The following is an 11,977-nucleotide window of genomic DNA, read 5'->3' on the forward strand; positions in this document are numbered from 1 at the left end:
ATACACCGTTCATTTATAATTGCAGTTACTACCACAATTATTTCAGTAAATGATGGTTATTTTTATTTATTTTTTATTGCATTTTTGCGAGGGCGGTGGTCTCCTTATTACCCACAATGTCAATTGTAAACCTTCAAAATTCCGGACATTTACGCATATTTTAGAATTTCATCCCGGACGCAGTTTAAACCGTGAAATTCTGGACATGTCCAGGAAATTCCGGACGTATGGCAACCCTACTCTATGTACATTCGCGGCCAGTCATTTTAGATTTAGATCATGAACATTAACAAGACAAGTCTGCGCTGCAATCTAACAGATGTTCACGTGCAGTATTCGTACTAAGAGTTTACTATATGCAGCCAGAGTGCCAAGAGCATGTTGACAGCTTTGATCGACCACAGTCTCATTGACTGCAACAGCTATTGAAGTACATTACGTTCATAAATTCATTGAATACTGTTTTTGATCTCTACGCTTCAAACTTTTGTTAATATAAAGTATACATTAAATACGCTCTATTCCTTGCATAGGTGGATAAATACTCCATTAATGTATTGATTCATGAGTCCGCACCGCCAAGTAGGCCTACTTATTATCCCATATCCGCCCCACCGCCGGAGAAGTTGCCTTCCCCTCGTCTGGAGCATATTGTGACGCTATAAGTGTGAGAGTAGAGTACCCATGTCATATTCCAAGATGGTGAACTAACTATATATTACTGGTTTCTACAAATCGACACTAATTCTTCACTACTCCCGCATATAGGCCTATATAGGCCCGTTCCATCACAAAACCGTTATATTTTGATATGCACAGACGTTTGCTAGAAATATATTTATTAAAAACGAAAAGTAACCGCCAAAACGCGGGCGAGCAGGCTATACACTAATAATAAGAAGAATGGCGGTCGATATCACACACAAATTGAAGAACAGCAATGTTTGATGGAAATACGCAAGCTTGTAGGATGTGTATGGGGTAAATTATTTCCAACCAGCGAAACACACTGTCTGCACTCTGCATTTCATAAAAAGGTCAAAAAAATGATAGTTCGATTTCCTTTGCGTGAAAGGAATCGGTCTTTATGTTATGTATCATATCGTCCGTACAAATAATCTTGTGTGATGCTGACATTACTCTCATTCTACCTTAGTTTTGATAAGTTGATGAGTATATCGTAACGCCGATTCATTGCGTTGTTGGTTTATCTACAATCTAGATTGTGGATTGTAGGTAGATTATAGATTACTCATTGCCATCCGATCCGCAGAAGAGGTGTATTACAAAGCCTGGAACGGAAGTGGGCCATGTGGAGTCCGACAATTGAAAACTTTCAGCATTCACAAACCAGATTACAATTATAATTATAACTACACCGTTCTTTCAAATTAGATCAGAATCCGCATTCCTGAATTCGCAAAATCTTTGAAATTGAATTTGATTCCGAATCAAAAAATCAATATGACTAAAATCAAATTCATTCGAATAAGCATGAATGACAAATATCTGCTCACCAAGCTTGGCTCGTTTCGCACTCTACAGTTTTCCCGTATCATTTCCAGAAAGAAAAAGAAAAACATATTAGATTAGAATTAAAATGTCAGCATAGAAGTATTTTAGATTATATTTAAATTAAACTAAATAATTAGTCTAATGATACAATTACAATTGTTTGGTACTATCAGTGTGCAGCTCAGGAATCGTGTTAAGATTAGCGGACTGGTGTAAATTGATAATTGATGTGGAAACACCATGAATGCTAAACAACAAAAGTCGTGACTGCAAATTTCGCGTAAGGTCAGTGAATTTGATGACTTAACTGCCCCACTGCATGTTCGATCAAATGCCTATTTCCATTGAAGTTCGAAGTATAAACTTATTATCTACCATGCTCGCATCTCAGGACTCGTATACAATAAACATGAACAGTCCATGATGGAGTTGCATATAGTAAGTAAAGTTGGCGTGCCGTACTAATATTTTCAGTTGATTTGTAATGTAACCGAATGTAATGTAACCGATTGCTGGCGATTAGGACTGAGCACAATGATTCGAGTATTCCAATCGAAATCGGGCATTGATTCTACTGAATCAATGCGAGTAGTGTGAGAGTAGGGAATTTACACTGAACTCATACTATTTCCACTCTTGAAGGCTGATTGGTTGATAGTGACATACGCAGCATGTAATACAAAGCTACGCACGTTGGTGGAAATCTATCTGTGAAGCCGCAATCAAGTCACAACATTGTCACATACTGTGATGAAATAGGTATGCATGTATATTGTGGATTATGATGCTTAGCAACTACGGCCTTGTGCACCAATACAAAGCCAAAGTGTTCAAGAATGTGCACTCGATTACCTAGTACATGGTGGGCTCGCGGTCACAGGTAATATGGTGTAGACTGTAGAGGGATTGCCGAAAAGTGCTACATGTTTATCAGCACATGGTAATAGGTATGACCGAAAAACAAACAAATAATCCATAATGTAATGTAGAACTGCAATATCCTTTGCGCAATGCATAAAAGGTAGATACTTGAACTTCCCACATTATTCGTAATGCCGAAACATCAAAATGAATTATACCGAAATACATGACTCACCTCAAAGCCTAATGCTCGATTCAGAATTGATTCATTCCGGTACTCGCTGTTGCCAAGCCGTACCGGCCAATTCAATAACATCCTTACATAGAGAAAATTACCAGGAGGATCGAAAATGTCATACAGTAAAATTATAACATTAGATGACGGGCACTTTGTAAGTTCCCAAATAAGTTAGCAGAAGATATGAAATAGTCAATTATCGACATGTGTACACGTTTCTCGTTTCTACGCAGGTGTCGCACTCAACCCTGCAGCAAAAGAAAAACTTGCATTTACAGTTCCACTGGCGCACCACCTTTTTGACCGCGTGTCCGCGTCCGCAACACAAACGCTTGCAACCCCCTCTGCCGTCCGAATTTTTAAGGCACTGTCTCCCGACCGTTCCTTCGACGCCTAGGCTCTCGTTGCGGAAGCATAGATTGGGTGTGTCGTTCAGGAAGGCGAGCTGCGTCTTCGGCACCGTTCGCAGGCGAGCGCTATCTATGTCGTATGAGTTCACTGTTATGAATGTCAACGCTGGTTTTAAAATAGTAGTCATCACGGTAGTCTTAGTGGTCACGACTGGTACACAAGTAAAAGTAGGAATAATACAAAAATTTATACCCAAAAAGCAGCAGAGGTAGACCTAATAGGTTGCAATGCGTTTAAAACGGGGTGTCCAACTCAATTTTGGTCGCAGTCTGGATTCCAACCTCTTGTGCGAGCCGGAACAGTCAAATGATGCAAAATATTACTTCCAACCCATGCATAAAGGTTCATATTCACTGATATATATATGATCTATATTCATATCTACAGCTGTATTGCCTCACCTGTGACATGCCGTAACCGCCTGCGCCGTTTCAACTGCCTCGCCCTTACCGCGCCGTCCATGTACTTTAACTTGAGTGCGTTACCTACTTCGTGGAAGGTAGGCATTTGCAACCAGCACGTTTGCGATGTGCAAGCGCCCGACATACCGTGACATCTGCAGTGAACGCGAGTCAACTCCTGGACAATCTGGAATGATTTTTAAAATGTAATATTGAGTAGATTTTACGACGTGAAAGTAACGCGAATACGTGAAGCAGTTTCAGTTGCACCACGGTCTATATTGAATTTGAAATTTACTGCTTGGAAGAGTGGCTTGAATACTCACTCGACGTCCGACCTCGCCGTTGTGTAGCTTCACGTCGTCTTGAATCTTCCTCTGCTTTTTGGGCACACCTCTGTAGGGCGCCTCCAGAAATTTGCGACTAAATCGAATTCCGAAGCGCACGTCGTCGCTGCATCCGCCCCAACTGATCTGCGACAAGGTCAACGCAGTTCAGATCTCTCTGCATTCCTTGGTAAATGCATTTACCGAATGAACTCATCAGAATGATGAGAGAGGTCCGTCGATTCACAAATGCGAGCATGGATCAATTCAATACTGACTGTTTGGGATACGGACATCCAGTATACGAGTAAAGGATATATCTATATTCAAATAAATGAGACTATTCTCTGCTGGCACTCGGCAAGGGTTATCGCCAGCAACTATAGTTGCGAATTGAAGAGAACAATGTTGTTGAAGATTGTTGATATCCAATTCTCTGCAAGTTGCTGACGATTACCTTTGACGAGTGACAGCGGACAATATTAGGGTTCATTTCGATATGAATACATTGCTATGTTAAATTGGAGTTGGAAAAGTTATCGCGCGAAGATCCGACTACAGTACAGATTGTCAACTTGTCTATACGCAACGAAAGCACTCGATTTGAGATTATTGTTATTCGCACTTTCGATTATCTACGACCGTAACAACAATGGAGATGCATTCTTCAAACAGGATTCAGAGAAACAAAGGATAATGATTTAGATTTTAGAAAGAGTTCCGTGATAATGTTTTACGGCCCGTTAGATACGTTTCGGAACATTTTTTTAACCAGATTGGGACGAACCAAATGATAGATGTTTTAATCAGACAAGTTGGCACGGATTTAACAATACTTCAGTGAAGTTGTGTTTCGTCTACCAAAAATAGCAAGTGCACCTTAATATGCGGATGCTTTGAAATTCCTTAGTGAGATTTATATACTAAACACTTTTAGCGAAAACGAGTGTGCGCTGTGCATTTACACCCTAACGGCGGTACACGCAAATTAACCTACAGAACTAAGCAAGCGATCGATTATATACATTGGCTCACATTCATACTGAGCATCACACTGACGCTGCTAAAGGTGGCATATATTGTACCTTCTTCAAATCGTCAACGAGAGCGATTTGTCCTTTGGAATTCCTTGACAGCGTCCAAGTTCTGTTTTCCAGCATGGAATTAGAGGCTGCTTTCAACAATAAAACCGCGATGAAATCATAAGTATGTCGACTCCTTACGAGTTAACGCGTTCTGCTATCATATAATCGCTATGGCCCCCGTTCAAAATGTAGAGATCGTCAAATCGTCAAAACTAGTGAGTGTCTAGTGTCATATTGGCGATGAATTTAAAGGTAGCGGGCTATTCAAATGGATAGTTAGAGTTAAGATTAGCTCATGTGTAAGAGTTGCGGGTTCGGCTGCCTTATGCTATCCATTGTTGTCAATACTCTGCAATTTCAAACTCAACATAATGCTCGGATATCAATTAGTCGACGTCTATAGCAGAGTTTCTCATCTATTTTTAGCAAACGTGCAATTACAAAAGTTCAAAATTTTCTTATGTCAGTCATAACTGTATTAAAGTAATTTACAGCCATACCATGTAATGCGGTATAACGATATACCAGATCCGGTACAGCGATATTAGCAAAAACATTAATAAGCGAAATCCAGAGCAATTTATTGTTACGTCACTCACAGCTATATGGGAGAAGCTGCATTTTTTTTTATTTCTTGCTAGTTCTTTATATCTTGGTTCTAAAGTGGTGAGAGCAAGTCACTTGTGGAGGTTTTCAATGGTTATACAGATGAGAGATCTTATCTTCATAAAGTTCAAGTTGGAAGACGCTGACTCGCAGATGTAAGTATAGACCCAAACATACTGATATTAAAAACACACTGCACTTTGTTTTTGCAAATCAACGTAAATGGATTTGGTTGTGTTACAATTCAAGTAAATACAAAGACAGGTGAGGTCCGGACACAGTAGCCACAGTTTATACAGTCATCAACGCACCTCCGTATAATTTCCTCTTTCGCAGAGCATTCAGGGTGGCCATCGTTATCGCCTCGTAATCGTCATTGGAGCCGCCCTCATTGCTCGAGATGAATCCGCCGATGACTTTCATGGCCAGGTTGAGCTTCGACACGTTCATGTCGCAGTGGCATCCCGGCAATTCGCCTCGTTTGCACGAGGTGGTAACGGCGTGTGCGATTCCGGCGCCCAGGATGGCGTGCACGAACGCAGATTCTCGGGTCGCAGACAGGATGTCATGCTCAGTCACGACTGAAAGTGCAGTGTAACTTTTAAAACCAGCGAATAGCGTTAACCACATCTTTTTCTGCTACATCAGTGGTCCCAAGCGCCTTTTTTAAAGCGTACCACGTCGAGGTTCTATGATTTTGTGGCGTACCAACAACTTAACGAAAAACTTTAATGCAAATGTATAAAGGATTTTTAACATGGGCGCATTAGCAAATACGTCGTAATTTGGAAGCAATTGCAGCCCACGAGCTCATCTGACCCTGGTTATTAATTACGCACACCAACAGGGCAAAATGATATGCGATGGCTGTAATTGTTCCTTCTCCACAAGCTTATCTGGGCGGGGTACAACTGAGTCGAATGACACATGAAGTATTTAACTATACATTATATGAAGACATTTCTTACATGAGACAAATTTACGATTTGTTAAAACTGTAATTTTACTTGAAATGAAATACATTTTCTTCGTACCACCTGAAATGACTAAGCGTGCCACAGGTTGAGAACCACTTTGTCAGATACATGATAATTCTGCAATAGATTCCTCGACACGACCGATTTATAACAAAATTTAGGGAATCGAATTTGTCATGCGTCTTCTACGCGGTATTTCGCACTCGATATATCTTTTAGGTTATAGTATGTAACTCTAATACAATGCCGAGCGAAATCGAGTACCTGAGTGATTCGATTCTGATCCTATAGTATCAAGCTTCGAGACGAGTCATGTGTTCTAGTATCACTCACTATACGACGGCTTTTTTATTCTTCGATACAAAACTACACTAATAATATAAATTGCAGAAACCTCAGTTGCGAGAATGAATTTCCCTAATCGCACGCTGACGCAATTATCACACCAAATATCGAGAACCGAATGGCAGCGCTGCCAGATTTCAGCTGGCTACAAAATCTCCTATTTGATACAGCCGGCCCATTATTTCTACTCGGATCGGCGGAGCGATTCCTCAGCAAACCGTGGGTGGCATTTTTCGCCGCAGGGTGTAATCATGATCTGCTATATATTATATATGATGAAATCGTACACCGCTTATTACATCGTTAAATTACATCTAGCTTTGATTTTGTATATAGGTCAGGGACGTGAAAAATTGAAGTCAAAGTCTTAAATCAGAATTATTAGCAGAATATGGAGTTATTGATATTCGTTGAATTCGTTTGCTCACTTCAACGCGATCGAATATAAGTCAACATGCACAGATTTGGTCATTTCGTAATTTGGTAATATATTGATCGCGATCAGGAAAAATTGAAATCAAGGTCTCCGGTGAAAATAGTTGGCAGAACATACGATCGTTTCAATCGATCTTAACAGTATTGTTATGGACGTACGTTAAATATAGAACGCAAAATGTTTGCAATTGCTTATCAGCTGTGATGTCGCGGTCACGTCTGTGTGATAAAAAGGTTGTGAACAATGATTCGAGGTCTCGAATATGAATCGAATATGATTCACTTCGTGAAGGATGATTCTTTCGAGTACTGAAATTATATGCTCCTCGCCACTAATTTATCAACGAGAATTATAGTTTCGATACTATGTTCATAGAATGGTTGAAACATCGATTAGTCGTATTGCCGCATCCCAAGCATGTATAGTCAAACTACGCACGTTGGAGGAAATGACGTTTCTATGAAGTCGCTATCAACCCACAATATTGTCACGAAGTGCAACGAAATAGGCACGGTCGTAAAAATACGAAATTGTCGAAAACAATGGTTCTCAACCTTTTTGTCTTTGGGGACCCCCTTTGAACCGTCACGAACCACCGGCGACCCCCCAGGTTAGTTCAAATGTAGCTGAATTACGGTATAACAATCATCTGTCTTGTGCAAAATTAACTGTAGGCTAGTGATAAACAGCAGCAAAATGACTTCTGAAAATGACCTTTCAATGCGAATTCTATAACACTGCATTTCTTGAAATGCGCGGTTAGGTGAAGCGATAATAACGGATAACTTTCCGAACACACCTTTGCGTATGATCGCAACAATTATGGCATCAAAATTGAGAAACAGTTTTAATGAATATATAACATCCAACCTGGTCATTTCTATCAAGCAGCTCACAGTATTCTGGAAAAGCGGTTCTTTATATGTATATCACAGGGGAATATGTATTTGGCAAGCATATCTATACCATAACCCCACCAAAACATCTCTAAAAGCAATATGTTATAGCAGTTATGAAGGAAAACTCCTTTGTGATTTCTCTAATTGCAAATATAAATTAGGTTATCAACCATTTTGTAAATTTGGCGATTTCGCGGAACCCCTAAATATGCTTCGTTGCGGGCCTCTGGTTGAGATTCACTGGTCTATAATATGATGCAGAACTTGCATAATATTCTTTGTGGTCGCATAAAAGGAGCATATTTGAAATTTGCGCATACAGGTCATCCTGCTATCACGCCAAAATGATTGATACTCGAATACTAGACTCGAAGCCAAATACTTAATTTAGAATCGAATTAATCTGTCATTCTATTTTGCAGAGCCCTAGCTACAAAAATCATGTCTGATATTGGAATCTGAATATGCAACATTCAGGATTTAATCTTTAATCTGTTTGTGTCATGACATAATAATCAATTAATCAATGTTGTTTCCAATTCTCTCGCCGTTGCTGACAATTACTGACGAATGTCAGCCGAAAATATTCGTATTCATTTCCATATGAATATATTATTCAACTGTATATTGAAGTTATGTACCTCCAAGAGTCTCATCTCGTCAATCCATAATGCAGTGGTCCTTAACCCTCACTCAGCCGCGAAACACTTACGTTAATCTGCAAGCCTACGGTTAACCCCATATTTTCGCTGAGTCATAAAAACGGAAATCTATCATAGTATACATCGAACTATGCGCATCAAATGCATAACTATAGATTACTGGTGCGCAGTACGATATGTACATCAACAGAGTCTGAAAAGAACATTACGATTAAAATGTAATTTTCACACAAAACTATTATTATGAATATTAATCGCATATAAGTGTTGCTTTCAGGTACCAGTTCATATATGCGAGACTTCACCTTGTCATCATATTGTCGAAACGCAACAACGTGATGTCAATTGCTTAGTTAGAAATTAGCAAAATATTGGAGAGGGAATTGACAGTTCAGAATGGCGAGGTTTCGTTTTCTACTGGTTTAGGCTATAATTGTCAGATTCCTATGATGCCCAATACGGTCGTATCAACACAAATCATTTGTAGCCTATGAGTGGGTGCACGTCTTGACCTATAGCGGAAGCCCTGAGACTGGCTCACGGCACCCCTATACTGTTCGACGGATCCCGGTTAAGAAAGATTACCATAAAGCATGAATATCCGAAGCATAAAAAATATTAGAACTCAATGGTCGTACCGTTCCCGAATCCCAAGTTTAGCGCGTCTCCTCGATCGTGATCGCCCAACATCTGTTGCTTCACGGACCGCCTCATCAGCAGCGAACAATTCCACCTCTCATACTTGAACTGCCGCTCGCATTCGCTAATCGCGATCGCTGTGCCGTCTACGGCCGCCGCTACCAGCTCCGGAGAGTCCATGCACATTTTGTACTGACGCCGCACAAGCCCGGGAAGGGACCTGCACAGGCGTTGCCTTAATTTTCGCATTTTTCGCTGATGCTTCCGGGATTCCGATGTCTTCCTAGTCTCGGTAGTCTTTTGCCGCTCGCGAAACGCGGACAGCGTGGGCATGTCGGCTGTGGCTCTGGCGTGATTGTGGCTGTTGACGGGACCGGCACGGCCGATCGGCAGCACTAGGCTCATCACGGTCGTTGGTGATGCGGAATCAGTGACTTGGTTTATTTCCCCGCCATTGTGAAGCGACCTAAATGCATGCGGATGCGGAGTAAACAATACTTGAAAAACTAAATAATCTTACTTGTCTTATAGTGTAATTAGAGTAAACTCACGTAAAATCGAATTCTAATTTCATTCTGAAATGTTTCTATGCTCTCATGTTATTTCTAATCTAATTTCTGGTTTTTCTGAAAATGGTACAGGTGAACTATGTTGCGGGAAACGAGCCAAGCTCGGTGTAGATGCATTTGTCATTTTCGTACTTATGACAATGCATTCTGATTTGATACTCAAAATACAAATAATTCTACTTACTCTCTTGCAGTGCCCACACAAACGGGAAGATTTAATACATACAGGATCGAAACGGAATATAGTCTTAGTAGTAACAAAATTAGTCCGTGAGACGCCGTCATCTTGATATTTATCAGATGTATTCCTTGCACAGATGTATTTGTATGCTGATCACGAAATGGCAGCACGCAAACTCGACTTCAACTCACAATCAAGCTTGCTACGGTTTGTCGCTTATCAAAAATGCAAATGCAACCCGTCCGGTAGGTGTTTGCATTCTTAAATTAACAATGATACCGATTCCGGGCAGAAATGTAACGCAATGATTGTCGTTATGATTGGGATATGTGTTTAGTTAGCGGTTCTCAGGCAATTTCAAATACCTTTTGATAATTTGATGATTGTCGCAACGCGCGGAATCTCTATAAAAGGACTATACTCCGTCGGGTTACCGGTAGCTGTATCGAGGATATTGGCGATACCTTTATCAAAGAGCTGCAAATTTTTTATTACAATAAATTATATGCATTTGCGTCGTTATCGAATTTTTGCTCGCGATCACCACGGATGATTGCGTCGATTCAATTGGAGATAATTGCGATAATGTAGCGTCCGTTCATTTGATGTGTCGCACGAAATTCGAATATGTCATGACGAATTGTACACGCTTTGATCTTCTGTGAACATTTAAAGAGAAAATTTGACGCCCTGTTTCGATGAGCATGCTCGGATTATACGGCGTGTCTATGAGGTGGGGACAAAATATAGAATTAGTTATTGAATGATTCTCGGACGGATATGTTCATGTTCAATAAAACGTATTATTGATACCTGTTGTTTCAGAGAAATAATATTTGAACAGCTTCTTTGAGGTACAGAACTTCAATATACAATTAAATAGTATATTCATATTGAAATGAACCCGACATTTCGTGCTGGTGACGTCATATTTTGTGTTACGATTGTTGATATACGCTGTTATTTCGAATTCTCTACTAGTTGCTGACGATTACCCCTGACGAGTGTCAGCCGAAAATATTCGGGTTCATTTCAATATGAATATACTATTCCATTAGAAATAATATTCATGGCATTAAATATATCCCCACCTATACACTCCCTATCTTATATAGAATTATGATGGCTGTTATTATGCGACTATCATGCTGTCCATTGCGCTCCCGGCAATTAACGGAATGAAGTTTGAGGCATAGTGCGCTCTGAGTTAATTCACACGTGATCTTCAGTGCGTCAAACCGTGACTATTCGCGTCAGGGCTAATGCATATAACTAAGCGATACTGCGATTGTTAGAAATGCTTCAACCGGTCTAAATGAAACCTGGTATTCTCAAACGGTTTCGCATTCACAGTACATTACGTTGAGAGTAGGTTTCGGTCACGAATTTTTCAGTCATTAGGAAATGTGTACTGTCAAACATACGGCCCGCCAAACGATTTCATCCGGCCGCGAAACAATTCTGAGTAGATCAAAAATGCTTGTATTATCCCGTCAATTTATAACAAATGTCGAGATTTTAATATGGAATGCAAATGCAAATGCGTTTAAATGTCATGCATATTCATGGGCCACCCACACTATCGCCCTCCAACGGCAGCTATATTGTGTTTTCAAGCAATAGTACCGACTACGAACAAGTCGGTGACATTGACACTACATTACGAGAAGGCAAAAACCTGCACACTCGCAGTTCAAAGTTTTCTGTAAATATGGAAAAAAGTGGCGGCGAAAGTGCCATCACAAAACCGCTGCACGCTAGTTACATGGAAAATAAAATAGTTACACGAAGAATATAATTCAAATATCTGCCGCCACACTTCAGCC

The 11,977-nt window shown here is 40.2% G+C and overlaps 1 protein-coding gene across 2 annotated transcripts; it reads right to left on the bottom strand.

The window, feature by feature from the left end:
* Window positions 1-821: 821 nt before the first annotated feature.
* LOC145441755 (protein Wnt-7b-like) lies at window positions 822-10,953 on the bottom strand. 2 transcript variants are annotated; one of them, XM_080319693.1, is made up of 7 exons: window positions 10,155-10,953; window positions 9,401-9,867; window positions 5,755-6,024; window positions 4,838-4,923; window positions 3,753-3,899; window positions 3,427-3,613; window positions 822-3,112 (listed from the first exon to the last, which is right to left on the bottom strand). In XM_080319693.1, exons 1-7 carry the CDS (start codon window positions 10,253-10,255, stop codon window positions 2,811-2,813), a joined length of 1,560 nt encoding a protein of 519 aa, XP_080175819.1. In that variant the 5' UTR covers window positions 10,256-10,953; the 3' UTR covers window positions 822-2,810. The 2 variants fall into 2 exon arrangements, with proteins under 2 accessions (XP_080175819.1, XP_080175820.1); XM_080319694.1 differs by having other exon boundaries at window positions 822-3,094; window positions 10,155-10,952.
* Between the last annotated feature and the right edge of the window lie 1,024 nt (window positions 10,954-11,977).

The sequence above is a fragment of the Botryllus schlosseri genome, chromosome 6 (assembly GCF_051294905.1).
Source record: "Botryllus schlosseri isolate E-star chromosome 6, Bs_hap1, whole genome shotgun sequence".
NCBI lineage: Eukaryota > Metazoa > Chordata > Ascidiacea > Stolidobranchia > Styelidae > Botryllus > Botryllus schlosseri.

Coding starts and splice junctions, on each gene's coding strand:
- LOC145441755 (XM_080319693.1), bottom strand. CDS start 10,255: ATGACGGCGTCTCACGGACTAATTTTGTTACTACTAAGACTATATTCC. Junction 9,868..10,154: donor TGTGTGGGCACTGCAAGAGA/GTAAGTAGAATT, acceptor GCATGCATTTAG/GTCGCTTCACAATGGCGGGG. Junction 3,900..4,837: donor TCGTTGACGATTTGAAGAAG/GTACAATATATG, acceptor ACCTTGTCGCAG/ATCAGTTGGGGCGGATGCAG.